The following is a 25,355-nucleotide window of genomic DNA, read 5'->3' as shown; positions in this document are numbered from 1 at the left end:
GTTGATATTGCCCTAATGATTGTAGCTGGTGTATCTTAAATAGCAGAGACTGAAAAGTTAACATTAGAAGCATGCTGAATTTTTCTCCTTGCAGATGTATTGAGACATTTAAGATTACATTGAAGACTTTTCTGTAGCTATAAAATTGACCCAAATTCCTCTATGTTGTTATTGCCCTTTTTGAAATGTAGATTATCATCCATAATGAGCCCAATCTTGTAAAACCTGGAGAAAAGCATTACAATATGGCAAAAAGTTACCCAGATGATAAGAAAGATGCCTGGGATGTGAAAATGCTGCTAGAGGTAGGTTGTAACACTTGAAAAAGTGCGCCCCTTACAGAGAATTACTCATTCCTACAGCTGCTCTGTAGTAACAGAGGAAACTCCTCTACTTCCTTTGCATGACGTGTACATGTTACACAAAGTCAGAGTAGCTGATGTGCCCTGTAGCCCGTGGTAAAGGCCTCCACTGCATAATTACAGAGCACACATCAATTAGTATTCTTAACATGTGGCCTGAGTCAGTAAGGCAGTCTTGATATGTCTGGCCCTGAGACTGGCTGCCTTGTGACCTTCATCAAATTACTGTACTTGGTTTTCCCCTCTCTGTGAAAAGGGGAAATGAATAGACAAGTTGCATAAATGAATGTGCCAGTGTACTTCGGTATTCATTTAATGTTTTACAGCTCTGTAGGACAGCTACACAGCTGCTGTTTTCTGACTTAACCAGATCTAGAAGGTGCTTGTCTGGCTCATTAGATAAATGTTCTTGTCTATAGACTTGTAATGTGCACCATAAATTGTCTTACAAAGATCTGATTTTTCTTTTCCTTCTCTTTGAAGCAATTTAGCTTTGATATTGCTGAGAAAGCAGCTCATGTGTGTCTAGCTCATCTCTTCACGTATCAAGATTTTGACATGGGAACGCTTGGATTGGCTTATGTTGGCTCTCCCAGACCTAACAGCCATGGTGGCATTTGTCCTAAAGGCAAGGGTGCTTTTTCTTCTGTCCCAGTTTTGGGTTGAAAGCTAATTTTTGTGATTTGTGTTTAATCTTCCTCTCCAGCTCTCAAGGAGCGTGATGTGTTATTTGCCTAGACTCTAGCCATAGAATCATAAACCAGTTTGGGTTGGAAGAGACCTAAAAGATCATCTGGTTCCAACCCCTGTGCCATGGCAGGGACACCTTCCACTAGACCAGGTTGCTCAAAGCCTTGTCCAACCTGGACTTGAACACTACCAGGGATGGGGCACCCACAGCTTCTCTGGGCAGCCTGTGCCAGAGCCTCACCACCCTCACAGGAAATAATTTATTTGTAATATCTAATCTAAATCTCCCCTCTGTCAGTTTAAAGCCATTCCCCTTTGTCCTGTCACTACAGGCACATGTAAAAAGTTCCTCTCCAGCTTTCTTGTAGGCCCCATTTAGGTAATGGAGGGCTGCTTTAAGGTCTCCCTGGAGCCTTCTCTTTTCTGGGCTGAGCAAGCCAAACTCTAAGGTTGTTGGGTAGAATAGATGGTCATTTTCTTGGCTAGAGCTGGAAAAATAAAGCAGAGAAGGGTAAAAGTCACTAAACTGTCTGGTGTGAACAAGCTGGTTAGAACAAACCCTAGACCAAGGAATGGCAGATGCCTTGGAAATTTCTTATATTTTTGCCTTTACTACAATACATGAGCTGTTTGTGCTGTGCTTGAAAGAGTCCCCTCTCCAGAAACTGGCAAGAGGCAGGGTCTCACTGGTGGGCTTGTGAGAACAGTGAAATTGTTCATGTCCCCAAACAAGGATCCCTCTCTCCACCAAATGTGCCTCAAAACCAAGAAAACTGTCAATTTTTATTTATTTCTCACTTCTATAGCTTATTACAGTCAAACTGCAAAGAAGGACATCTATCTGAACAGTGGCTTAACCAGCACCAAGAATTATGGCAAGACCATCCTCACAAAGGTATCCTTCTCTGCAGAGTGTGACTATTTAGTGTGTGTGTGTGTGTGTGTGTGTGTGTGTGTGTGTTGATGTATGCCATAGGATTGTAACAGGTTTTTGTGCTCTCTTGGGACAAAGCTGCTGGCTTTCCGATTGAGGCAGGGACAAGGGGTAGGTCACAAACCCAAAATCACAATTTTGATTCTTGCTGACAAGGGGAGTCAGGACTGAATGGAATTGAAGATTGAATTCATGGCAGAACAGGAATGAGGAAACTTAGCTTGTGTCTAATAGGAGCTGTAGTTGTCCAGATATAAACATGATTTTGATATCACAAGATGAATTTAAATGAATTTTGCTTTAAAAAAACAAACCAGAAACAAAGCCCAAACAACCAAACCCAAACCAACCCCTCATACAGGACAAGCAGAATTATAGAACATGTAGCCTCACAGTAAGCATAAAATTAGTCTTCTGACTTAAATAAGAACAAGCTTACATGTTTGCTCTTACTTTCAGCTACAACATGCAGGCTGATGATTGTGTACGCTTGGTCTGTTCCATTTGCAAGGTAAAGCGATGAAAGTAGTACAGGCAAAGTAGGAGGTTTAGTTTGAGCCTTTTAATGAAATTCGGCTGATTTTTGTGTGTTCTGTGAAAGCAGAGCAGAGAGCAGTGTAACAGAGAGGGTGTATACTCAGCCTAATTGGTGCTGTCTGGATTTTTTATTTTTTCATACTTGATGAGATAGTAAATACAAAATGGCCTGAATATGAGCTTTGTCTCACTTGTAAAGATACCAGAGCAGTGCCCGTATTTGCATCTCCCTGATCTTTGCAGTTGGGCACATTTCTCTTTTGCTGACTTCTGCTGCCTTCTCAGCTGTGTTCTTCTGTAGCCTGATTATAAAGGGAATTCATGATTAATGTGTGGGCTAAAACTTGGCACAGAAGCTGTCAAGAAGCTAGGAAAAAAGAAGACAGTGAAGCTTTGTGTTAGAGGGATGTTGACAAAGAGCTCTAGCTGTTGCCATGCTATTTGCATTTGTTGTTTGATATCCAAGCTGGCTGCTTGGGATTACAAAAGAAATTGAGTTTGCTGTCTTCCCAGTGGCAGACACAAAGCTTGGTATGAGGCAGCAGGACTGTTACAGATTGGTTTCATAGGAAAAATGCTGCATGTTGTACACTTAGGCTTAAAAGAAGAAAAAAACCTGCTTAAAACCTGTGCCCAAGTTAAACACAACAAAGCCACAGGAGTGATCTCTGGGCAGCTCTCTTGTCTCTGCCTCTCGCATTAGCTATGCCTATATGGGAACACTGGTGCTGCTTGTTGCAGTGCTTGGTCCTTCCTGTGCCTGCTCAACAGCTGAAATGAGCGTTAGCTCCTCAGACTTGCTCCTTTCTCCTGCTCCATTTCCTTGTGCTTAACTCTTAGTTCCGTGCTAGTTTTGTTGGTGGTTGCCACCTTGTGAACTTACACCATCTGCTGGTCAAGGTGCTGTGGGGAGGTGTGCAGCAAGGCAGAGCCACTTCGGGATCCTCAGCACACCGAGTCCTGTCTTGCATAAATGATGTTGGAAATCCATCCCTGCTGGGCCACATTTGTGGGTGTCTTTCAGAGTAATCATGCAATAGAAGAGCTTATTCAGCACTCCTAATGTCATCATCCTTTTGGAAGAAGTAGTTCTAATGGCAAGATATGTTAAACAAGAGATTAACTAATCCTAGTAGCTGGTGTTTGTTTGGATTAGGGTTTTTTTTTCCAACTTTTTATGCCTTCCAGCTATTTAAAAGCAAATTTTTATATTTTTATTACCTGCATTGCATTGAAAACAAGATGAGTTGTTATTCTAGAACAGCATTTTGCCTTTAACGTTGGTTTAATACTCAGATCTAGTCCTGGAACTTGCCTTTGGAAATGGACTATAATTTTGCTTGCCTTCAGTTCCCAACTTCTAAAAAAAACTCCAAACCAACAATATTCATAGAGAAATCCCTTTTCATCTCAGTGCATTTTAGAATTGCTGGTGCCTTGGAAGTAGGTGGAATCTTCTGCCCTGTCCTGGTCAGACTAATTTTTTCCAACATTGCTTGTTTCACATTCAAAGGAGGCTGACCTGGTTACGACGCATGAGCTGGGGCATAACTTTGGAGCAGAGCATGATCCTGACAGTCTGCCAGAATGTGCCCCCACTGAAGACCAGGGAGGGAAATATGTTATGTATCCAATTGCTGTCAGTGGAGATCATGAAAACAACAAGGTATAGTTGCATAGTTTTGCTTCCACATTAAAGTTTCTGCTATGGTCAGTGACCCTTTGCATGGAAAGTTTATGTAGTTAATAATTCCTGTAGCTTGAAACCATTAGGAATGTAATAGATTAGCTGTCAGAAGAAAGCATACTTGCATGCTGTTGGGTTCTCTGCAAGGTAACTCATCTTTGGATTTGGAGTTTCACTGGAGCTCATAGCACCTCCAGGTGCTTTTTTAATTAGTTATTTGTAATCAACTGTGGCCACACGCTGCTGAAAGCGAGTCATCAGCAGGTCAAATACAGTACCTTCAGTACCAAATAGTGTTTGGGTGGTCCATAGCTAATCTGGTTGGAGAGAGCTTGCCAGACTCCACTGCCATGGTGCTCACCAGTTGCAGGAGCTCGCGCTGGCAGTGTGGCTGTTCTGCATCGTGCCTGTTCTGCAGAATCAAAACCAAGATTATCCAGCCAATGGAATGATCAGCCTGCAGTCTAGTCTGACTTGTGGTTCATGCCGAGCCCTGCTGCTGCGGGGCAGCACAGTCTCTCCCCATTGCTACACCTTCACAGCCTGTCTTGAGGTGGCTGCTGGTGCTCCTGAAGCTGTGGGAGAGCTGGAGTTTGTTCTGTGACCCAGAGCCTGTGGGTGCCTCTGCATTGTAACGCAGCAGCATCCTTCATGGAACCAACCGTTACTTTTCCCATCTTAAAATGTTTCCAAGGTACCAAATTGGCAGTGTAGAAGGAATTACTACTTTCTGAGACACCAGGATTGGGAGGCATAAGGACGCTGAAGCTGTCTTAGATGATACTTGTTGACAGAAAGGTACCCTCCTCAGTGCTGCTCTTTCCCCTCATGACTCTAGATGTTCTCAAGCTGCAGCAAAAAATCCATCCATAGGACCATAGAGATCAAGGCCCAGGAGTGCTTCAAAGAGCGCAACAACAAAGTGTGTGGGAACTCCAGGGTGGATGAAGGGGAGGAATGCGATCCTGGCCTCTTGTACCAGCAAGCTGATCCCTGCTGCTCTGCAGACTGTAAACTGAAAGACGGTGCCAAGTGCAGGTAAGGGGAGACACGCTGCATCTTTGAACATGGGAGAGAACGGTGGGTGGACTGGAAGCTCCTAAAGCCACCTGCAGTGTCACAGACCTGTTTCCTGGCCTTAAGGCTGAACATGTGAACTGAAGACAGTAAAGGATTTTGGGAGAGGCTGCTGTGTGCACACAGTGTTGGCATACATGAGGTTTTATAGCATTCTCTTACTTTTCCTGAGAAGAGTCAAGAGCTGCAGGCTTGAAGATTAGTGGTGGTGGTGTTATTAAGCAAACATAGGCCATCAAAAATTAATATCACAATTTTCCTGTGCAGACTTGCTGTGCAAGTACAGTTTTTGCTTGTATTGCAGGGTGGCTTTAAACTGGGATCACATCCTGGTATTTTCAAGACTGCTGCAAAATGTGCTTGAGCAGACAGCACAGTGACTGCACTGAGTCCTCCTTCTGTTATTCTTGCTCTTCAGGGTGTTTGCAGCCCTGCTGCCAAGCAGTGTCCAGTCTGTTTTTAGAGGTCAGCTTTGCACCATGTAACAATAGGGAGCTCTTGCACCTCCGGTTATTGAGCAAGAAATTCCCTCCATTTCAGTGAGTGTTTTTGTACTAAGGGCCTTCTTGCATTAGGTGCAGAATATCTTGAGAGCAGTAAACCTTCAGGACAAATGGAAGGAGGGCATATGCATGGGGAAAAAGAGTGGAAGATCTTGCCCAAAGCTGCACAGCAAATGACAAGAAGAGGATCCAAATGCCTTGAATAAATATAGGGGTCCCCCCCCCATTATGATGTACTTTCTATTTACCTTTGATAAATGAAGAGTGAGCAGGTGTGTAGACAGGTGGTGGTGTGAGGGGCAGAACTGGTAAAGGTTCTGAATCAGTCAGTCTCTAAGTAGCAGCCTTTTTTTCCCCCAGTTGTCCTTTCTCCCTGGCTTTGTGCTTGTATGTCTTCTTTAAATAACTGCTTTATATTTCTGTCTTTCATTTTGATCTTTCCATAGTGATCGGAACAGTCCTTGCTGTAAAGGCTGCCAGTTTGAAAGTGCACAGAAGAAATGCCAAGAAGCCATAAATGCTACTTGTAAAGGAGAGTCTTTCTGCACTGGTAGGACATGGTTCTGTCCCTTTTATGTCAGTTAGCCAAATGCTTCAGGCTTAGTGTCCTGTTCAATCTGCTTTCAAACCACTGCCCTTTAGTCATCCGGTACATGTAATTTTAGAGACCAGTTAAGCATCACACAATTGCCCTATAATGAGTTTCATTGTAGTTCAGGAGGCACTTGGTGATTTATGCCCAGAGGAACATGAAAAGTGTTGGGTTGGGGTTTTTCTGTCTTATTTTTATTTTTTCTTTTTTGTTTCTTTCCCTTAAAAGAAGACAAAGCAAAACAGAGTGTGCAACTGGCACGGGACAGGAATGAGCTCAGTCCTGCTATAGATCTGCAACTCTGCTGCGCTTCCCCTCTTGTTTACTTCCTCCTCATAATCTTTCCTGGAGGCAGGGAGTCAAGTCCAAGTGCCTGCTTTGCTGATGGTGCCTCCAGGGCCTGCTACCTACTGCTTGGTTGCTAGACTGCCACAATGCCTGAGTTGTTCAAAACCTCCAGAGCTTCTGTTGCCTCTCGGAGGAGCGGGCAGGCAGCCAGCAGATGAAAGCCAAGAACAAGCTATCAGGGTCCTCCCACTGGGATGAGTCTGAATTTCTTTTATCTTCTTTTTGATTCTGCACACTGAAGTACTCTTAACACAGTCCTCCCCATCTGTAGGGAACAGCAGCGAGTGCCCCCCTCCAGGGAATGCTCCAGATGACACGGTCTGTGTGGACATGGGGAAGTGCAAGGATGGGGAATGTGTCCCTTTCTGCGAGAGGGAGAAGAACCTGCGGTCATGTGCATGCAATGGTGGGTGACATGGGACTGAACTGAATGGTGTGCCTCATCTCTGCTCCTTGAAGAGAGCTGGCTTTGCTGTGGGCTGGCCTGGTGGAGGCCTCAGCTTATGGTCTCTGAAAAAGTTTAAACCCTTGTTTTTTTCAGGGCTAGTGTTTTCTGTTTAGAAAAGGAATGTCAGTGTCCTCCTGTCTTCTGGTGGTCTGGGCTGAAGAAATTAAGATAAGACTTCTGGTCTGGCACCTCAGTTAATGAAGAGGGGTTAAAGGAAGTAAGGACAGTAAAAGGAAGCGTTCAAGGCCAGGTTGGATGGGGCTTTGAGCAACCTGGTCTAGTGGAAGGTGTCCCTGCCCCATGGCAGGGGGTCTGGAACTGGATGATCTATAAGGTCCCTTCCAACCCAAACCATTCTGTGATTTCTGTGACTCTCCTACCTGTCAGCCCCTCTGCCACAGGTGGACAGGAGGGATTGTAAGGAGATCCCAACAACCTCTGGACCAGGCACCTGGCAGAGGAGTGGTGGCCTCCAAGAGCTGGTTAAAGAAAGATTTCAAAGAGGTTACAGTGCCTTGAGAGCACAGGATTCCTAAGTCCAGCCCCATGCTACTGCAGACCTGCCTGTTGTATACTTCTGTCAGTAAGTTTTACTGCTCACTTGGTCTCTATATCATCTCTCAGATACGTTAAAGCAGCTGGGAGTAGAAGAGATTCACGGGGCAGCATTAGCAAGTGCTCTGAGCCCCAGTGTTTGAGATAGAGGCATAGCCAATGAGAAGAATCTTGAGCACCCAAAGCCCAAGAGACACTTTAATCTGTCTTTTGGATATCTTTGGAACCTCTTTGCTGGTCTGCTGAGTCCTGCAGTGTTGGGCTATCAGCGCAGAGAGCTTGGTCTCACTGTGTCCTTTAAAATGTTGCACAAGGCATGTGATTGTTTCAGGCTTGGTCAGGTCATCAGAGTGCCTGAAACTGGGCAACTTACACAGCTGTGCTTTCCCCATGGGGAAGCTGGGCAGGAACATGGTCAGCCAGAGGACACGTGGGATTCCAGGTTGCAGGTGACTCTTGGTGCATCCAAGGAATGAGTTTGCTGCTTTGTTGCAGAAACGGATAACTCATGCAAGGTGTGCTGCCGGGACGAGCAGGACCGGTGCGTACCGTACGTCGATGCCAACGACCAGTTCCTGTTCCTGCGCAAGGGGAAGCCCTGCACCGTAGGCTTCTGTGACACCAATGTAAGCTGTCTCTCACGTCAGTGCGCTGCATGTTCTGCTTCTGTGGCTGGTGGCTCAGAGTCCTCTCTGATGAGGGCTGTGCTGGTAAAAAGAAACCAAAGTTTGACAAGCTGCTGAGCAGGGTGATACTCCACAGGGTAAATGTTAAAGGGTGTCTGAGGCTGCAGGTGGAAGTGAGCTTTGCAGAGACCTGTGTGAGGTGAAGCCATTACCTCCTGCCATTGCTTATTATCCCTTCCACTGCTCTGTGCAGCTCAGCCAGTTGGCAGGTTGTGTGATGGAGGTGAATGGGTGCTGCTGTAAATTCAGCTGGGTTAGCAGCACTTGCTGCTCGAGTTATTCATGTTAGCCCAATTCATTTTGACTAGAAAATCCAGGTCAGAGAGCAATCTATGAAGATTTGGCTAGCAGTATCTGAAGGGAGCATTGAGCCTGTGGCAGGGAGACCACTGAGTCGCTGGTGCTCAGTGACTGGTTCCATGGCACAGCTGCGCAGTCACATTGCCTGCAGACCCCAATGGTCGGAGCTAAACTGGGTGTTGGCAGAAGTCTGGGAGGGCAGGGGCATGCTCCAGCCCTTCTGCTGGCAGAACAGGAAAGGTTGATGAGCTACTGTTAAACCTGTACAGCCAGATCTGTGAGTCTGGCTGTAACCCTGGGCTCCTGAGAGCTACAGACTTCTCAGTGGGCAATGGGAGCTGAGGTTTCCAGCACTTAAACCTCTCCTGAAACTTCATTTTACATCCTTTAACATGGAGCGAGGATGGGTCAGTTTTTCCTGTGTTTCAAGTGTTTGTTTTAGACAGCAACACAATTGAAACTGTTTTGCCAAAAATGAAGGCAGTAAAAATGAACTGCTGCTATTGGGCATGAGTGAATCTATATTCAGAATACAAGTGAAGGTCTGCTCTCTAGTCTTCATTTCATTACCGTCTTTGTATCTTCCCCCCGTCTCCAACACAGCAGCAGTTAATGCTTAGAGAACATAAGATTAGTTTGTAAGTAAGTGTTTACTTTTGCAGGGCAAATGTGAGAAGCAAGTACAGGATGTGATTGAACGATTCTGGGATTTCATAGACCAGCTCAGCATCAATACTTTTGGTAAGATATGTAACCATATCCTCTGCGGTTTTTCAGTTCATGACATGACCCTCTAACGCCTCAGAGGGAATTGGCTGGCTGGTTGTATTCACCTGTACACAAGGGTAGCCAGTAGCTGTGCTGCTGGTGTACATAGATGCATTTTTGCTTAAAGTTTGACAATGCTGATGGTGCCTCTTAAAGCTGAAAGGATGGAGAATTATTTTGCATTTTTCCGCTCCATTATTTTCTAGGCATCTTCCAAGCCTTTAAAAAGATGATAATAGCTTCTTATCTGAATACCAAGAAGTAGATCAAGTAGAGAAAAGGGAGTAACAGGCAATCTTTTCAGAGGCCAACTAGCTTAAAGTCGGCCTCCATGGTCTTGGTCTGCACTGTGCAGTCCCGGCAGGTGTAGCCCCTAGTGTCTTGCTCTGCGGTATGGGAACCATACAAAACCTGTTCTTAAGCCAGTGCTGTGTAAGGAAGTAACTACACGCACTCACTGTATGTAATGCTGTGCTGCACGGTGTAATTATCTGGGCTTGGGGCTTTCAGTCTTCAGTTCTAGGGTCAAAATTCTGTTTCTTAGGTAACTGTTAAAGCTCTTTAGCCCACAAAGGTTGAGGCACTTCATGTATCTCTGTTCATATATTTTGTTTGTGGAGGCAGGTAGCTATCACACAACTCTAAAACCAGAATTGGTAACAGACTTGCAGTGTGTCTTGCATACAGGAGAGGGGCAGCTTGGCTAGCTCAGTATAGCTTCCTCCCAGTCAACTCGTATTTGTAGCCTGTCAGCATTTCTCACCAGAGAACAACAGGAAGAAACCTTGTTAACATGTTGGATACAACTTTGGAAAATCGTAGCCAGTTTGTCTTTGCCTAGTCCTGCAGCCTGTGCTTCTCCCAGCAGTTCTGTGGCTCGGCTTCCATGCGCAGGGGCTACAGAATGGGCATAGACCTGTATGTTCATGGAGCAGTATTTGGGAGGTAACTAACAGATTTGAACTGATTTCACAGGGAAGTTCCTAGCGGATAACATAGTGGGCTCTGTGCTTGTCTTCTCCCTACTGTTTTGGATTCCTCTCAGCATCCTTGTGCACTGCGTGGTGAGTAAGCTGTCTTTGAGATGACTGCTTTGTTGAATTGAGCTGTAAGAGAGCACCTTTGGTGTATGAAATGGCAGATGTCTGTGGGAGAAGGTGATGGCAAGCTCTTAGCGAACCTCAAGGGGGAATCCAGCATATGCAAGACTTACTGCTTCTTCAGGAGGTAAAATTCCTGCTAAACTCTGCCAGGTTCTGGCAAACCCAGACCCAGTGGTCCCATGGCTGGAGCCCTTCCCATTCTTTCCTCGGCTGTCTTTCTTCCTCTGCTTCCGGAATTTTACCGGAGTATAATTCTGGTAACCTCCATTAAAGTCAAAGCTTTCTAAAGCCCTACTAAGAAGTAAGACAACCACATTTTGTGGGGAGAGCCAGAGAGGGAAGTGGTCTTGGTTGAGCTTGGGTAGATGAATAAAGAGAGTGAGCTCCTGGCAGCTGGGAGCCGTGGGCATGTGGCATGATGCTGATAGTGGTGTAGAGGGTTCTGTACCCACAAGCACCTCTGGGACAGGTGGCAAAGCATGGGAAAAGAACCCCACACACTGCTGTGGTCTTGCAGGGACACAGGCACAGAGACCTTGCAACTTGGAAACTAACTTTCTCATTTTGTGTGTGTGTGTTTCGGTTTGCTTTCATCTGTTTGTTTTCCAATAGGACAAGAAATTGGACAAACAGTACGAGGAGAACACAAAGTCCCTGTTTTGTCCCAGTGTAAGTTGCTGTCTGAATACAAACTGGCAGAAAGCTTCCCACTGCGTGTTAGGAAATGTGAACCTAAGGTGTGTGCAGAGTATTTATCACAGAAGTGACAGTAGAGAGCCCTGGAGCCTCATGCCTCGCAGTGCCCATGAGGCATCAGTTTAAGGAGACACTGTTCTTGAACCAGCCTGTGTTTGGTACATCAAGCACTGCAGCTTGGTGGGCTCCGATTCTTCCTTCCTGTAAGAGCTGTGTCGTGACCTTGTTGCCAGAGCAGCTCTCTTGCTGCAGCTCCCTTCTGGGCAGGAAGCCGCTCCGCGGAGCACTGCTGCGAGTGCCTGTGTATGGGGTCCCCTGGGCACACGTCACTCAGCAGCTTCAACCACAGGCAGCTTGTTCCCAGCCAAGCGGTGTCAGCAAAGCACAAGGCTCAGCGGGGCGGCGCTGCACGGAAATCTCTGCTAAATGCGGTGTCTGTGCTGCAGTGGCTGTTTGCAGGAGTGGGCTTCTGGTGACCAGTTGTGCTGGAGCCTTCCAGGTCCTTATGCTGAGGTGCAGGGACCCATCAGAGACACTTCTCACCCTTGTAGATACCGAGTTGGGAGCAGAGCAAAAAGGTGTCTATATAAACTTTAATGACAGGCCAGCACCAGGCACCTTCTGACGTAGATTTCTGGGTATCCTGACAGCCCAATTCTTATTAATAACTGAAACGTTCAGTTAAAGAAATGTTTTGTAATGGAAGGGGAACACAGCCTTGCAGAACTCTTGTGCAACCACTGAGGGAAGTATGCTGAAGTGAAAGACCACTGATGCAGATTGCCTTTGTCATCTACTCTGACATAGCTGAAGGTAATCTTAATTTAAGTGCCCTGTACCTGGTCGTGACTGCCGTAAGTCACCCTAGAGCTTTATACCTGAATTCAATCAAGAAAATCCCATAAGCAGGTGTAGCAACCGAGCACAGGTATAGTTAATGGGCTCCTCACTCCAGGGGGGGATGCAGTAGACTTCAAACTGCTGTAACAGAGATGCAGGGGCTCCTCAGAAAGTGCCCATTCCTTCTGAAAATGGGGCAAAAACCAAACCCCAGGCTAAATGCAGTGACGTGGCTGCTTGTGTCTTGCAGAACGTGGAGATGCTCAGCAGCCTGGACTCTGCCTCTGTTCGAATCATCAAGCCCTTCCCTGCAGCGCAGTCGACGAGCCGGCACCAGCCGCTGCAGCCCATCACGGCCGTGCCTGCTGTTGCTGCAGCACCGAAACAGGACCACCAAAGAATGGACACCATTCAGGAAGACCCAAGCACTGACTCTCACATCGATGAGGACGGGTTTGAGAAGGACCCCTTCCCAAATAGTAGCTCAGCCGCCAAATCTTTTGAGGACTTGACAGACCATCCTGTCATTAGGAGTGAGAAAGCTTCCTCCTTCAAACTGCAGCGCCAGAACCGGGTGGACAGCAAAGAAACAGAGTGCTAGTGTCTTGCTGCCTTCCAAATGTATGACTTGTGTCTGCAAAATAAGGATCTAAAACCATTTCATTTATATAAATATAAATATATGTATATATATTTTTGTGAGGGAGTGGGAGAAATAAGGAAGTGACCTACTGCAGATGCTGGTCATGTGTATGACCTTCCTTAAATTACATTTATTAGAGCATTATATCTTTTAAAAAGGAAAATCCAAACTCAGACTGGCTTGTATTTGAAGCTTTTTGGATTTGTTTTCTACTTCCTTGACCTTTAACATTTCCTTCGACCTGTGGTGCAACACCAAATCCTGCTGGATATTGGATTGTGTATATCAGCCTTTTTTATAACTGAATATTTTGTAGTCTGACAGCACTGATTGATAGACAAAATTAAGGGGCTTTTAAAACCAAGACGAAAACACTGCAGTATGTTCCGTATAGAGTAGATCATTTAGCAGTTTAAGGTACGTGTAAGCCAAAGCCTAAACAGATGCTTGAGAGCGGAATGAGAGTAGCGAAACGGGTGAAGTACAGTCTCATAGCATTGAATGATGGTGCAGAATTGGAATCAAGAATCTGACCACATACAGCTTCTAAAGAAGTAAAGGAGCACAGGGAGACTGTTAAACCTTACATGCTGCATGGAAATGCCCCTCAAGCATGAAACTTGTGTCTTTAGCAGTGAGGTCTTGTCTCCATGGCAGAGAAAGGCTTTCCATGGGAGTTTCCCACTCTGCACTTGTGTTGCAGGTATCTGGTAGGAGAAGTGTAAAGGGAGAAATCATTTACGTGGATAGGCAGCTGTTTACAGCAGTTGTTTCAGTGCAGAAATGTTTCTCCAGATGTTACTTGGAAATAACTATTGTTGAGATGTTCAAAGAGCTGAGCCTCAGGTTTCTGAGGCCTCTGTGGCCTTTGGAAGCTCCTACTGCATACGTAAATGGAGGATGGTGGAATTCACTCCATTGGGGGGGCATTTGTTTAATTGTGAATTTGATTAAAAAATAAATAAACCTTTGTTAAGCGTACAGGGCAAGTGTAAGGAGGAGACATCATGCGTTCAGATTCCCACCCGGGGTAGAATTTGATGTTCAAAGTAGGTAATTTAACAGTGTCCTCTGGTACACCCGGAGACCTGTAAGGGGGGCGGGACTGGCACAGGAGCGTTGGTTTAGCTCAGTAGCAGAAGGACTGACACAGTGGGGCCACAGAGCAACTGACAGTAAAGCAGCATCTTCGTTCTGCATCTGTTCTCTCCCACAGTAATTTCTGGGTAAAACTGACCTAAACCATGACAGGGTAGAACCATGCGAACTGTTACAAGCCAGTGCTCAGCGACAGGGGAGGTGGATTTATGTACGAGGGGAAGTAACCGCTGCGGCGCGGGACGGATGGTGCAAGAGCTCCTCTCTTCCCCGCCTCAGACACTTGTTACACTAATACTTGAACCTTGTGTGCCTTACGGTATTCCTGTCTGAGTAGCTATTGTGTTTTATATGCTGGTTTTGAACTTCGGGGGTTTTGTTGTTGTTGTTGGGGTTTTCTTTTTTTGAGTCAGTGCAAAGTCCACGTGTGAGGAGTTAATTTAATTCCCAATAAAAGCTTTTTATATTAAAAAAATGTATAGTTAAGAGCTGTTTCTGCTCAGTCCTTTTAGAAAAGATCTAAATTCTTCAGTGAAACCCTGCGTGAGGAGTCTGGCATGCAGCCAGCTGTGAGCCAGTTATTTCTGCCCCCGGAGGGCTGCCCAGCTTCCAGCCGGGAATGGAGCCGGTTTCACCGCAAGCCCTGTGGATTATGGTCAGCCCTGATGGTGAAATCCACGTGAGGTGTGGGAGTGCGCTCGCCTGCGTTTTCAGGTGGGAAGTCTGTATGTGTGTGTTCTCAGCACTGAGGGCTTTACTTCCCGAAAGAAAACGAGGCAGCGGCAGGCGTTCAAAAGCATGGAAATTGACATTTGGAGCACGCCATCCATGCCCTGGGGTGAGCTGTAGTCCCAGGCTGAGAAAGCAGTACAGGCACAGTGTGTCCAGAGAGGCAGGAAGATCTGCAGGGAGCCCCAGCCTGGTCCAGCCACTCTACTATAAGCACTTGTTAAAGGCAGGACAGTCCAGGTTAACAGTCGTAACTATTGTTAAGTGATCAAACTTGCTTCTGGTCTAGCTCCAGGCACAGGAAAAATAAGTTCTTCTGCTGCAGTCTGTAACACTGTTGGATAGTGGATGGTAGGTCCTGACCAACTTGTCCTGGTCATTTAATGGAGCAAAGGCAGCCATATGGTGCTAACAACTCTCATCAGGCCCTGCACTGCTTTGCAATCTGTGCCTGTATGCAAGAGGCGGGTGTAAAGCAGCTGGTGCCCAAATAAGTTAAACACCCCCCTGCTCTGAACTACAATCTATCACTTACCAAAAGCCCCGCTAAATCTCAGGTAACTGCTTTCACTGCTGTATTACATCCAAACAAACTTAACTGACGTTAATAGCTCCTAAGACTCTCCACACTACTGCCTCTTACCAGCTGCTAGGTGTTCAAAGCTAGTAGATGGTATTAATCAAAGTGTAGTTCCTAAAACTCAGGGCAGCCTCTGTGAGAGACTCATTTTCTTCCAAATGTTCCGAGGAAAGGGCTGCTAGCCCCACAGATGTTCACGCTACCAGCACATGCAGCATGCTGCCAAGCTACCCCATGACACAGCCGCAGTGGTCTCATCTTTTATTCTCCACAGCCCAAGGGAAGGGGACAAGGCAGAGCACTGTCGGGGGGTCCCTCCACCTCCCCTTGCCCAGGCACGCAATGTCTGCAGCGTGCTCCTGGCAGTGGCTGCTCACAAGCAGAGTGGCTTTGTCCAGCGAGGCTGCTTCAGCTCCTCACTGCAGGGCATCTGGCAGCAGAGTGGCCTCGGGGTGTGTGTGGTCCACATCACGCCAGTATGGAAGCAGGAAAGGAAGAGCTGACAGTTTTTTTTCCAGGCGTGACCACAGTTGTGCTGCTAGAAAGCTGTTGCCTTTCGGTGATAAGTGAAGACCATCACACAAATAGGAAGAGAAATCCTGCAGGCAAGGTTAAAACATGTATCAGTGTATTTGCTAGTTGCAAATAGAAGGTATTAACTGTTAAGTTCATTGGAGCCAGCTGGATTATAGACTGTTTTTTTTCCACTGCTTGTATTAAAGTATTAAGAGAATGTTCTGATGGCCAAAGTCACTGCTGTTCATCCGGAAAAGATCATGGGATTAATGATGCAATCAAAATATAGAGTCTACTGCACTACTGAACAGTGAACTGCACCAGGGGGTGCGGGTGAGAGGAAAGATGCAGTGTCCAAACTGGAGTTACCTGCCTACAGGAAAAGCCTGCAATCCCTGTCACAGACCAGTTTAAGAATCTGGTCACCTGCATCAGCGAGGCACCAGAGCAGCCTGACCTAACCTTGTGCTGACATTACCCCAGCACTGTGCAGGTTGCCCAGAGAAGCTGTGGCTGCCCCATTCCTGGCAGTGCTCAAGGTCAGGTTGGATGGGGCTTGGAGCAACCTGGTCTAGTGGAAGGTGGCCCTGCCCATGGCAGGGGGTTGGAACTAGCCCCCTTCCAACCCAAACCATCCTGTGATTCTGTGAAAAGGTTATTTCTGTGTAATGCTCCCAGAGGACATTCACTAAGCAAACATAATGGCCAGGTTGTGTTAAGCTTTATTTCTCAAAGACAACTATGAAGCTTTCTGGATTATTTTTTCCCTTCCCTAAAGTGTAATACGGATCTTTTTTCTACCACTTCAGTGGACATGCAGCACTACCAGTTCCTCTAAGCTAAATGATGCACAGTTCATGACAGTTTCAAAGCCTTTTTGACATCATACCTGATTGTTCTGCATCAGTGTCCAGAGGTCGACTACATCAGTTCCACAGTCCCTAGCGACCTGAACGCAGGCCTGGGCATACTCCCCGGTGGTTGCATTGTGGCGATTCAATTTGTCACCTATCCATCAGCAACAAAGAAAACATTCAGTAGTCGTGACTGATCCACCCTGATTTCAGTCCTCTGCAGCACACACCGGTTTGTTAAACCAGCCCACATATAACCAATTGCAAACCAAATCCAAAGCATGCAGATTTCAGTGGCAGGAAGCTAAAGCTTGGTGAGTCTCTTCCAGGGCACCTTTTGGTTTTGAGGCATCTGAAAACATGTTTCGCGTTAACAGATGTGTAAGAGGTGAGAGAGGCAACAGCAACAGGCACAGAGTGTAAAGGTTGTTTCTGTGCTGCTCACAGCTTCCACCTTCAGGCAAGCTCCAGGTGGAATCCGTGCATAGACTTAAAACTCTTCATACACCTGCACCTAGCATGTGGAATAAGGTGAAGGAAATGTAAATCTATTTTGAAGTTTGTCTTCTACTCCCTGGGTGACATCCACCATTTGGCACCTCCTTCCAGTAGTCTCCCATGTAGGCCCAAAGCTTGATCAGCGCCCACAAACGGTACCTTTGTGCGCAGTTAACCGGGAGCTGGGCGGTCAGTCCGTGCTCAGTGCCAGCAGTTCTGTACGGAGCCCAGGGAAACTTTGGGGCAGGGTATCAGTAAGTTACCTTATTTTATTCTTATTTTTTTAATGGGACCTTCAACTCCTCCTTGCACATGATGATTCCCAGCTCTTCACGCCGCCATCTCCTTCCTCCCATTGTTTGTTTTCATCATCAAAATACCTTTGGCAGCTCCCCTGGTCCTTCCCTCCCCATGACAGTACATTTCCTACCTCCGCCTTTCTTCAGCTTTCTTCCTGATTTAACTCTCACATGGGACTGAGTGGCCCTTCAGCTCATTCAGCTGCAACGATGCAGTGCTCCCTTTGTTGCCATGTTCCCTGTGTTGGCCACCGCCTCACCTCCCCAGGTGAGGTCCTGCAGTCCTGCCCCTTTCCAGTTTGATGACTTATATCCTAGCAGAGTTGATGATTTCTTATTCTCCCTTTGCCTTTTCTTTCACTGTTAGGATTACTTCTTGACTGTTTCATCTCCTCTTCCATTTTGGAAGCATACGTACACCTGCTCTCAATGTGCAGCTCTGCAGATGCATGTGCTGCTGGGTCTGTAAGTGAAGAGCAGTGGCCAAAGGAAGCTCAGAGGGAACATGGGGATACCCTGAGGGACCAAGAAGGCAACCTAGCGATTTCTCCTGACCTGCACATCCCACCCTGCCTTGCTCCCCACTGCTGGCTGTCACAATGGCTTAGGGGAAACCTGGAGACACCAGATACATCTGGGTGCATGGGACTGACCTGAAGGAGCTGCCTGTTGCACTCATGAGCTCAATGCCTTCCACCTACAGAAATTCATGGCTAACAGGAGCCCCACAGTGACTGGAAGAAGGTTCACATGACATCTAATCTCAAGAAAGACAAGAAAGGACCTGGGAACTGTTTATCACTCAGCCTCACCTCAATGCTGGAAAAGATAGTGGGGTTACCTCCTCTTGGGATTCATTTCCAAACATATGAAGGACAAGAAGGAACTATCAATACAGATCTAGCAAAGCCAGACAGTGCTTGACCACCCAATTGCCTTCTGTGATGAATTAATGGCTACAAAGGTGATGAAGAGCAGCTCTGACCTTAGTAAGGGCTTTGATTCTGTCTCACAGAGCACTCGGATTTGGAAGCTGAGCTTCTTTTCGCACCTCTTTTCACACCTGAATGAATGTTCCTGTGAACATCATCACCCTCATGTTTCACACCTCTCTCTCCTTTGCTCTGATCTCTAACTGACAAAACCAGAAATAAACACAACATCTCCCCTGGATAACAGCTGAGGGCAGATGATCCAAAAATGCCGCTTACTGTGCGCACAATACTCCATTTGTGGTCCATGGTCTCAGATCACCCTGTCTTTTGTTCCATCCCTAGACAGCAAACTCTTTTAGACAGATGCTGGCAGATTCAACACTGTAAATGCAAGTTTCCTCCCTCTCTACCCCATAAAAAGGATAGGTTTAAGAGAAAAATGAATTAACAACATTTTAGAGTTGTTTATAGCTAGGAGCCAGATAAGCAGCATTCATGGTGTGCTCACCTAGCATTTTGAGAGAACAATATGGGTCCATGTGTTGGAAACTAGGGCTATAATGGGTGCTGGGCACACACAGAGGAAAGGCTTCTCTGTGCCTGACCTGCCCTTTAGTCCCTGTCCAAGGATCTACTACTGCCACATATACCGTACTGGCCATGTCTGATCTGACCTGCTATAGCTGCTACTGTCTTACACAATTTGTGAGTATAACTCTTCAGGGGACTTTCTCTCTTTTTCTACATTAAATACAAAAACTACCTGGCTGGATGAGACTGAAAGCCCATACAGTCCAAAACCTGCTTTGCACAGTGATCACTGCCACAGAACAAAGGCTCCTAATGCAAAGTCATGCAACAACACAGCCTAACTTGGTACAGTTTAAACGTGGGATCATCTTCAAAATGTCACCACCTAGATTGAGCACACAGCTCAGGATATGCAATATCACCTAAGTTAGAGAAAACCCTGCAAATACTAAGGTGACAGGGATGCTGGGGAGGGTCTCTTCATCAGGGACTGTAGTGACAGGACAAGGGGTAACAGGTTCAAACTTAAACAGGGGAAGTTTAGATTGGATATAAGGAGGAAATTCTTTCCTGTTAGGGTGGTGAGGCACTGGAATCGGTTGCCCAGGGAGGTTGTGAGTGCTCCATCCCTGACAGTGTTCAAGGCCAGGTTGGATGAAGCCTTGGATGGGATGGTTTAGTGTGAGGTGTCCCTGCCCATGGCAGGGGGGTTGGAACTAGATGATCTGGAGGTCCTTTCCAACCCTATGATTCTATGACAGTTCTGTATTTACCTGAGTCTAACTCAAGTCTTTTACAAATGTGCAAGAAGTGGACAAGTTGTCCCGAACGAGGACTCGCCCTCAAGAGGCATAAACTGTTGCTGCTGGAGTCATTGGGATTACGGCAATTTCCACCAGCTGAGTAACACAAAGTAAGCAGTGCTCTTCTGCCTCTATTTTTAGAATCACCTTGAACAACATCATAATGAAAAATCATTTAATCACCTTTCGCTTCCTTCCCAGGTACTTTTATTAGCATCTTGGATTATGATATCCTTGGGGAGGGAGGTGTAAATTTAAAATAAACCTGGCTAGGATATTACTGCTTATCCAAATAGATGGCAAATATATTGTGACTATTATGCATTTTTCTAAGGCACACAATGCCAGAATTTCTTCCATAATTCAGGTTATTTTGGGAGCTGCAAGGAACATGATCCAGTCTGCCTAGGACACCTCAGCACAACCTGCATTCTCAAAGGGCAGACACTTCTGTCAGTTCTATGCACAAACAGCTCACTTTCAAAAGAATGTTACTGATCAGTCTGTAGTTACTGCACAAGCTTACCCAAAAGTTCTTCAGCAAGCCACCTACTTGTCCTTTTTTCCATCAGCTCAAGGAACATGACTGCTATCATCCGGCACAAGCATGAAGCAAATCACCTCTCAGCCTGCGATCAGGAACTTATACTCTGCAAGTAAAATGCCGAAGTTCTGCCCATCCGCATCACTGTTACCTTTGGCAAGGCACTCCTTTTCCCAAGCTGATTCCTGAAGAGGTGGTGGCGTTATCAAAATAATCCTGTCTTCAGGAATGTCCACTGACTTGAGATACTGTATCATGCTCTTCAAGTTCGCAGCGTACTCCTCCAAAGGAACGTGTTGCTTTGGGTTCAGATCTGTTGGGGGATGGAGCATGTGCACTAGTGATGTTGAACTGCTCACAGGTTTATTACACAGTACAATGTGCTTTGTACACAGCGTATGAATGTGGGCACGCATTTCGTGTGCAGTTCACCTCAACCACTGGACCAGGAGGTGTGGCCGGAAAACACTGTTCCTCAACATCCAAAGCAGACAAAGCAAGGTTTTAAACACAGCACTTTCAACTAATACAAATAAGGCACAGGGAAAAATAAAAACCAAAGAAAAATATGTATTTTTAGATGATCTTTCTTACAACGTATCTTAGTATTAGGTCACACAATCGCCTCAAACCTCACTGAAACAAAACCTAAGATTTTTAACCCTCTCGGATGCAGAGAAATTTTTGGAAATTCCCATAGATGCACAGTCAGTCCTTCGTCCGCTGATGTTATCATTTTGATTAGACTAGCTCTGCATGCTGCGACACTTACCTTAAAAAGCATGCAAATGTGCATTCATTCCCTCATTTCCTCAACCCATCTGCCAGAACTCATCAGCCTGCTTTAAAGGCAGAAAAATCAGCAGGATGCCCAACTCCAATTTTAGGTGCTGGATATATGACTGATTCTTGAGCACCCTGACATTTGCTTTTGATATTAAAACTTCGTGAGAGGAATAGAAGGCACTGCATGATTAAAATACAAATAAAATGATTGAAAACGATCCACTGTAAAAACAAAGAGAGGGCAACTGGTTCATGGAGAAGTGCCAGGAAAGTCTGTGTGATGTTCTGCTTTCCCGGCTGAACTGTAAAACTGTCTTAAGAGTCACAGGGGTGAGGGGTGGGGAGGGAAGGTACAGTACCTTTCAAAGCACTGTCATTAGCTCCGAAGAAAATAGTAACTGCAACAGTACTCTCAGCACCAGCACTTTTAGAGATCAGTCTTGGCAGGATCAATTTAGCCCATCTGGTGTTGTACCCCGAGAGCCCACGGTTCACAACATCACATTTTCTGAAACAGAAACATGTCTCATAAAGAACAGTCCTCCTGTGCACACCAGGACAAAACCTGGGCCGTTCTGAACCACTCTGCCGGGATACCTGCTCCTGTCCCTCTCAGAAACGATGAGGTGTCACAGGAGTTTTCAATGGGATTATAACTTTGTGTCTTGAAAGTGCAGGAACAACAACCTTGACAATCCCTAAGGGTTTAAGTGTTCAAGGCCAGGATGGATGGGGCTTTGAGCAACTCGGTCTAGTGGAAGGCGCTCCTGCCCATGGCAGGGGGTTGGAACTGGATGAGCTTTAAGGTCCCTTCCAACCCAAACTGTTCTATGATATTTTTTATTTCCCCTCAAGCTCTGAGTGGAAAGAAACACCCGGTGAGTATTTCCACCACTACTGGGCAGGCTACCACTAAGGCAGTTCCACTCCAATAAATAAACAGTTAATGAATAACTATACATTAAATATTAACTTGTGTCGGTTTTCTGTTAGAAAAGCTGCACACGTTCTTGCGTGCTAGACATTACTTTTGGAATTCAACCTCTTACCTGACCAGTCTCTCAGCAAGATACGCGCCCCAGCCATTCTCCCTGAAGGAGAACTGAAAGGAGGGAAAACTGTTAGAGCTTCACTGGGAGCGCTCACTCCCCGGCCAGCCAGTCCCACCACCAGCATCTTCCTGCCCTCCCCGAAGGCTTTTCGCGCACAGCCCCGGGCACTGCTGCAGCAGCGCTTCCTCCCTCCCCGCCTGCCCGGCCTCCCCTGCAGGGCTCCAGCAGTCCGGGTCTTCCCATGGACGCACAACTGGCCTCAGAGGCAAGGGCACAGAACTGCCTGCTGCCAGGCTGCAGTCATCTCGGCTGATGGGGCTGGGGGGTTAACACCTTTTTCTAAGATCCTTTCAGTCTGCCTTCATTCAACAATCCTCCCTCCACACGCTGCTTCAGAATGCGCTCTGACACCTAGCCCTCCTACCAGCGCAAAAATCCATCCCCTCCCTTTACTCCCACTGCTGCACCATCCTCTCTGTTACAATGCTGCCGGAGGGAGGGCCGCTGCAGGTAACAGGCTGCCCTCCCTGTGTGGAAAACACCCCTGCCACTGCAATAGCAGAAACTACAGGTTTACCTGACCCCGGCACCGAAAGCTTTGCGCAGCAAGGCCCTACGGCTCGTTAATGACCATCAGTGTGAAAGCTCCTGGCACACGCTCACGGGAGATCCAACAGGGACGTAACCACACCAGCCCGCGCTCCGCTCCCCCGGCCTCCTCCCCGCGCCGCCAGAGCGGGTGCTCACCCTGCTGCCAGACCGCGGCCCGGGCGAGAGCGGCTCACGGGGCCCAGCCACCATGATGCCGCCGGGCAGGCTTCTCCTGCCCCGGGCGAGGCTGGAGGCCAGGCTGCCCCACGACGGGGCACACGCGTCCCGTCCTGCTGCAGCCAGCCCGGTTTTCCTTACACACTCAGCCAGGTCCTGTGCTTGGCACAGGCTCAGTGTAACGCCGGGCTGCTGCTGGCGCAGCGTCCGCGGAAAAACACGGTACTCCGGTACCAGGCACAGGGATGCGCACAGGGCTCCGGAGCTCGGCCGGCAGCTCCGGCGCCGCCGGTCTTACGGCGGTATGGAGAAGCCGGCGGCCCCACAGCCATGGGCGGCGGCGCGGCGCTGCTGCAGGGCCGCTACCTCAGTGATGGAGTCTCCGAAGAGGACGACGCGGGGCCAAAGCAAGAGCCGCCCGCAAGCAGCCGCCTCCCCCAGCGCCATGGCGGCGGCCGGACGTCCTCCGTCGCGGGGGAGGAGGAGCAGGCGCTAAGCGGCGGGTTGAGGTTCCAGCAGTGCCAGTGCTCAACCGGTTTCCACCTCCCTGACAGTGAAGCGCGGCCTCCTGCGGGGCCGGGGCCGGGGCCGGGGCCTGGGGAAGATGGCGCTCCCCGCCGGAGAGCCCCGCCTTGCGGTGGCTGAAAGCACGTTTAGAAACACGGGCATGACTTTTAAAGTAAGACTTTTATCTGTTCCAAGGAGGTATTTCATTTTAAATAGAGTGCAGTCACCGCGTTTGAAAGGCTTCATACTGTTATGCCTAATGACATACAGGCTGGGGCGGGGGGGGGAAGCTGTCACTAATCCTGGCAATACTAACAGTACACTGATTCTACTGCCAGCGTTTAAAAGGTGGCTACAAAGAAGATGGAGACCCCCCTTGCAAGGAGTCATAGAAAAGGGGAGAGGTAATGGGCACAAGTTCCTCCTGGGATGATTCTAGTTGGACTTGAGGAAATTTGCACTAGGAGAACGATCAACCGTTGGAATAATCCCCCCAGGGAAGTGGTGGATTCCCCAGTGTCGGACACTTAGAAGGCTCGGCTGGACAGGGTGCTGGGACATCTAGCCATACTTTGCCAAGCATCGTGGTTTAAACCCAACCACAAACCTCATTCACTCACTCCCCCACTTCTTGCCCTCCCCCTGCTCCTGGAGGGATGGAGAGGAGAATCGAAAAGAATGCAACTCCCACGGGTTGAGATAAGAACAGTTCAGTAACTAAGGTATAACACAAACCACTGCTGCTACCACCAATAATAATAGTGCTAAAGGAAATAACAAGAGGAAACAATACCACACCTCAGCACCAGCCGACTGATAACTCGCCCCACTCCCCCCAGCCGAGCACTGACCCTGCAGTCCTAGCCCTTCTGGGTAACTCCCAGTTACCTCCCTGGGCATGACGTGCTGTGGTATGGAATACCTCTTTGGCTAGTTTGGGTCAGGTGTCCTGTCTCTGCTTCCTCCTGGCCTCCCCTCCTCCCTGGCAGAGCATGAGGCTCAGAAAGTCCTTGGCCAGACCAAACAAGCAGCAACTGAAAACATCGGCATTATCAGCACTGCTCCCAGGCCAAAAGATCAAAACACAGCACTGTACTAGCTCCTAAGAAGGAGAAAACTGACTGCTGCTGCTCAACCCAGGACACCAAGAAAGGTTGGAGCACATGATACTTGAGGTACCTTCCCACCTGGTATTCCTAGCTGGGAGTGGGGAGACAAAAAGCTGTGTGTGTAAGGGAAAGATGAAGCTGTTTTGTAGAAAACTCACTTCCCATGGACAATTTTCTACAGAATTTACTGTTTGGCAACAACCCCGGCTAACTGGGACTATCATTCTTCTCCACATGCTGCAGTTCACATGCAGATAACCACAATTCACGTTGCCCAGGAAGACCCTTCCACCAGCACAGAGTGACAGGGCCCTTGGCAGGAGCAGACATGTGCAAACTGTCACTGAAACTTGCACGAGGCTGTTCCGGGTCATAAGCACACTTTGCTTGAAGCTGGTTTTGTTCATCTGGTCTAGTTAATGGTAATGCCTGTATACACAGCTGTAAAGCTCTAATTAACCCCAGTATGCAAATGTGGATTGGTTTTTAAATGTGTTCAAACTCTCTTTGACTTCAAGCAGATTCAAGCATGCAGTTTGTATTGCAAGGAAGCAATGCATGCTTCCTTGACAGGAACAATATTCTATGCAAGTTTGAATCAACATAAAAAGGACATGAGGAGGGCCACAAGGATGATCAGGGGACTGGAGCACCTCCCGTATGAAGACAGGCTGAGGAAGTTGGGGCTGTTCAGCCTGGAGAAGAGAAGGCTGCTTGGAGACGTCACAGCAGCCTTCCAGTACCTGAAGGGGGCCTATAGGGATGCTGGGGAGGGACTCTTCATCAGGGACTGTAGTGACAGGACAAGGGGTAATGGGTTAAAACTTAAGCAGGGGAAGTTTAGATTGGATATAAGGTGGAAGTTCTTTCCTGTTAGGGTGGTGAGGCACTGGAATGGGTTGCCCAGGGAGGTGTTCAAGGCCAGGTTGGACAGAGCCTTGGGTGGCAGTTTAGTGTGAGATGTCCCTGCCCATGGC

The 25,355-nt window shown here is 47.4% G+C and overlaps 2 protein-coding genes across 3 annotated transcripts in view; one reads left to right on the top strand and one right to left on the bottom strand.

Moving 5' to 3' along the window:
* Nucleotides 1–14,342, top strand: part of ADAM17 (ADAM metallopeptidase domain 17) — a 34,382-nt gene extending 20,040 nt beyond the window's left edge. Inside the window, exons 8-19 of the mRNA XM_065681594.1 lie at nucleotides 192–305; nucleotides 846–990; nucleotides 1,859–1,947; nucleotides 4,037–4,189; nucleotides 5,049–5,248; nucleotides 6,237–6,340; nucleotides 7,002–7,136; nucleotides 8,229–8,359; nucleotides 9,382–9,460; nucleotides 10,463–10,551; nucleotides 11,203–11,259; nucleotides 12,377–14,342. Coding sequence (XP_065537666.1) covers nucleotides 192–305; nucleotides 846–990; nucleotides 1,859–1,947; nucleotides 4,037–4,189; nucleotides 5,049–5,248; nucleotides 6,237–6,340; nucleotides 7,002–7,136; nucleotides 8,229–8,359; nucleotides 9,382–9,460; nucleotides 10,463–10,551; nucleotides 11,203–11,259; nucleotides 12,377–12,727 — 1,647 coding nt within the window. The 3' untranslated portion in view covers nucleotides 12,728–14,342. The remainder of the gene's footprint in view (nucleotides 1–191; nucleotides 306–845; nucleotides 991–1,858; nucleotides 1,948–4,036; nucleotides 4,190–5,048; nucleotides 5,249–6,236; nucleotides 6,341–7,001; nucleotides 7,137–8,228; nucleotides 8,360–9,381; nucleotides 9,461–10,462; nucleotides 10,552–11,202; nucleotides 11,260–12,376) is intronic.
* Nucleotides 14,343–15,422: 1,080 nt separating this feature from the next.
* Nucleotides 15,423–23,246, bottom strand: IAH1 (isoamyl acetate hydrolyzing esterase 1 (putative)). 2 transcript variants are annotated; one of them, XM_065681597.1, is made up of 6 exons: nucleotides 23,129–23,246; nucleotides 21,992–22,044; nucleotides 21,302–21,450; nucleotides 20,308–20,469; nucleotides 16,582–16,700; nucleotides 15,423–15,775 (listed from the first exon to the last, which is right to left on the bottom strand). In XM_065681597.1, exons 1-6 carry the CDS (start codon nucleotides 23,207–23,209, stop codon nucleotides 15,593–15,595), a joined length of 747 nt encoding a protein of 248 aa, XP_065537669.1. In that variant the 5' UTR covers nucleotides 23,210–23,246; the 3' UTR covers nucleotides 15,423–15,592. The 2 variants fall into 2 exon arrangements, with proteins under 2 accessions (XP_065537669.1, XP_065537670.1); XM_065681598.1 differs by lacking the exon at nucleotides 23,129–23,246 and adding an exon at nucleotides 22,742–23,122.
* Between the last annotated feature and the right edge of the window lie 2,109 nt (nucleotides 23,247–25,355).

This window comes from Lathamus discolor, chromosome 5 (assembly GCF_037157495.1).
Source record: "Lathamus discolor isolate bLatDis1 chromosome 5, bLatDis1.hap1, whole genome shotgun sequence".
Taxonomy (NCBI): Eukaryota; Metazoa; Chordata; class Aves; order Psittaciformes; family Psittacidae; genus Lathamus; species Lathamus discolor.
The sequence above is the reverse complement of the archived record's forward strand: the minus strand, read 5'-3'. Positions and strand labels throughout refer to the sequence as shown.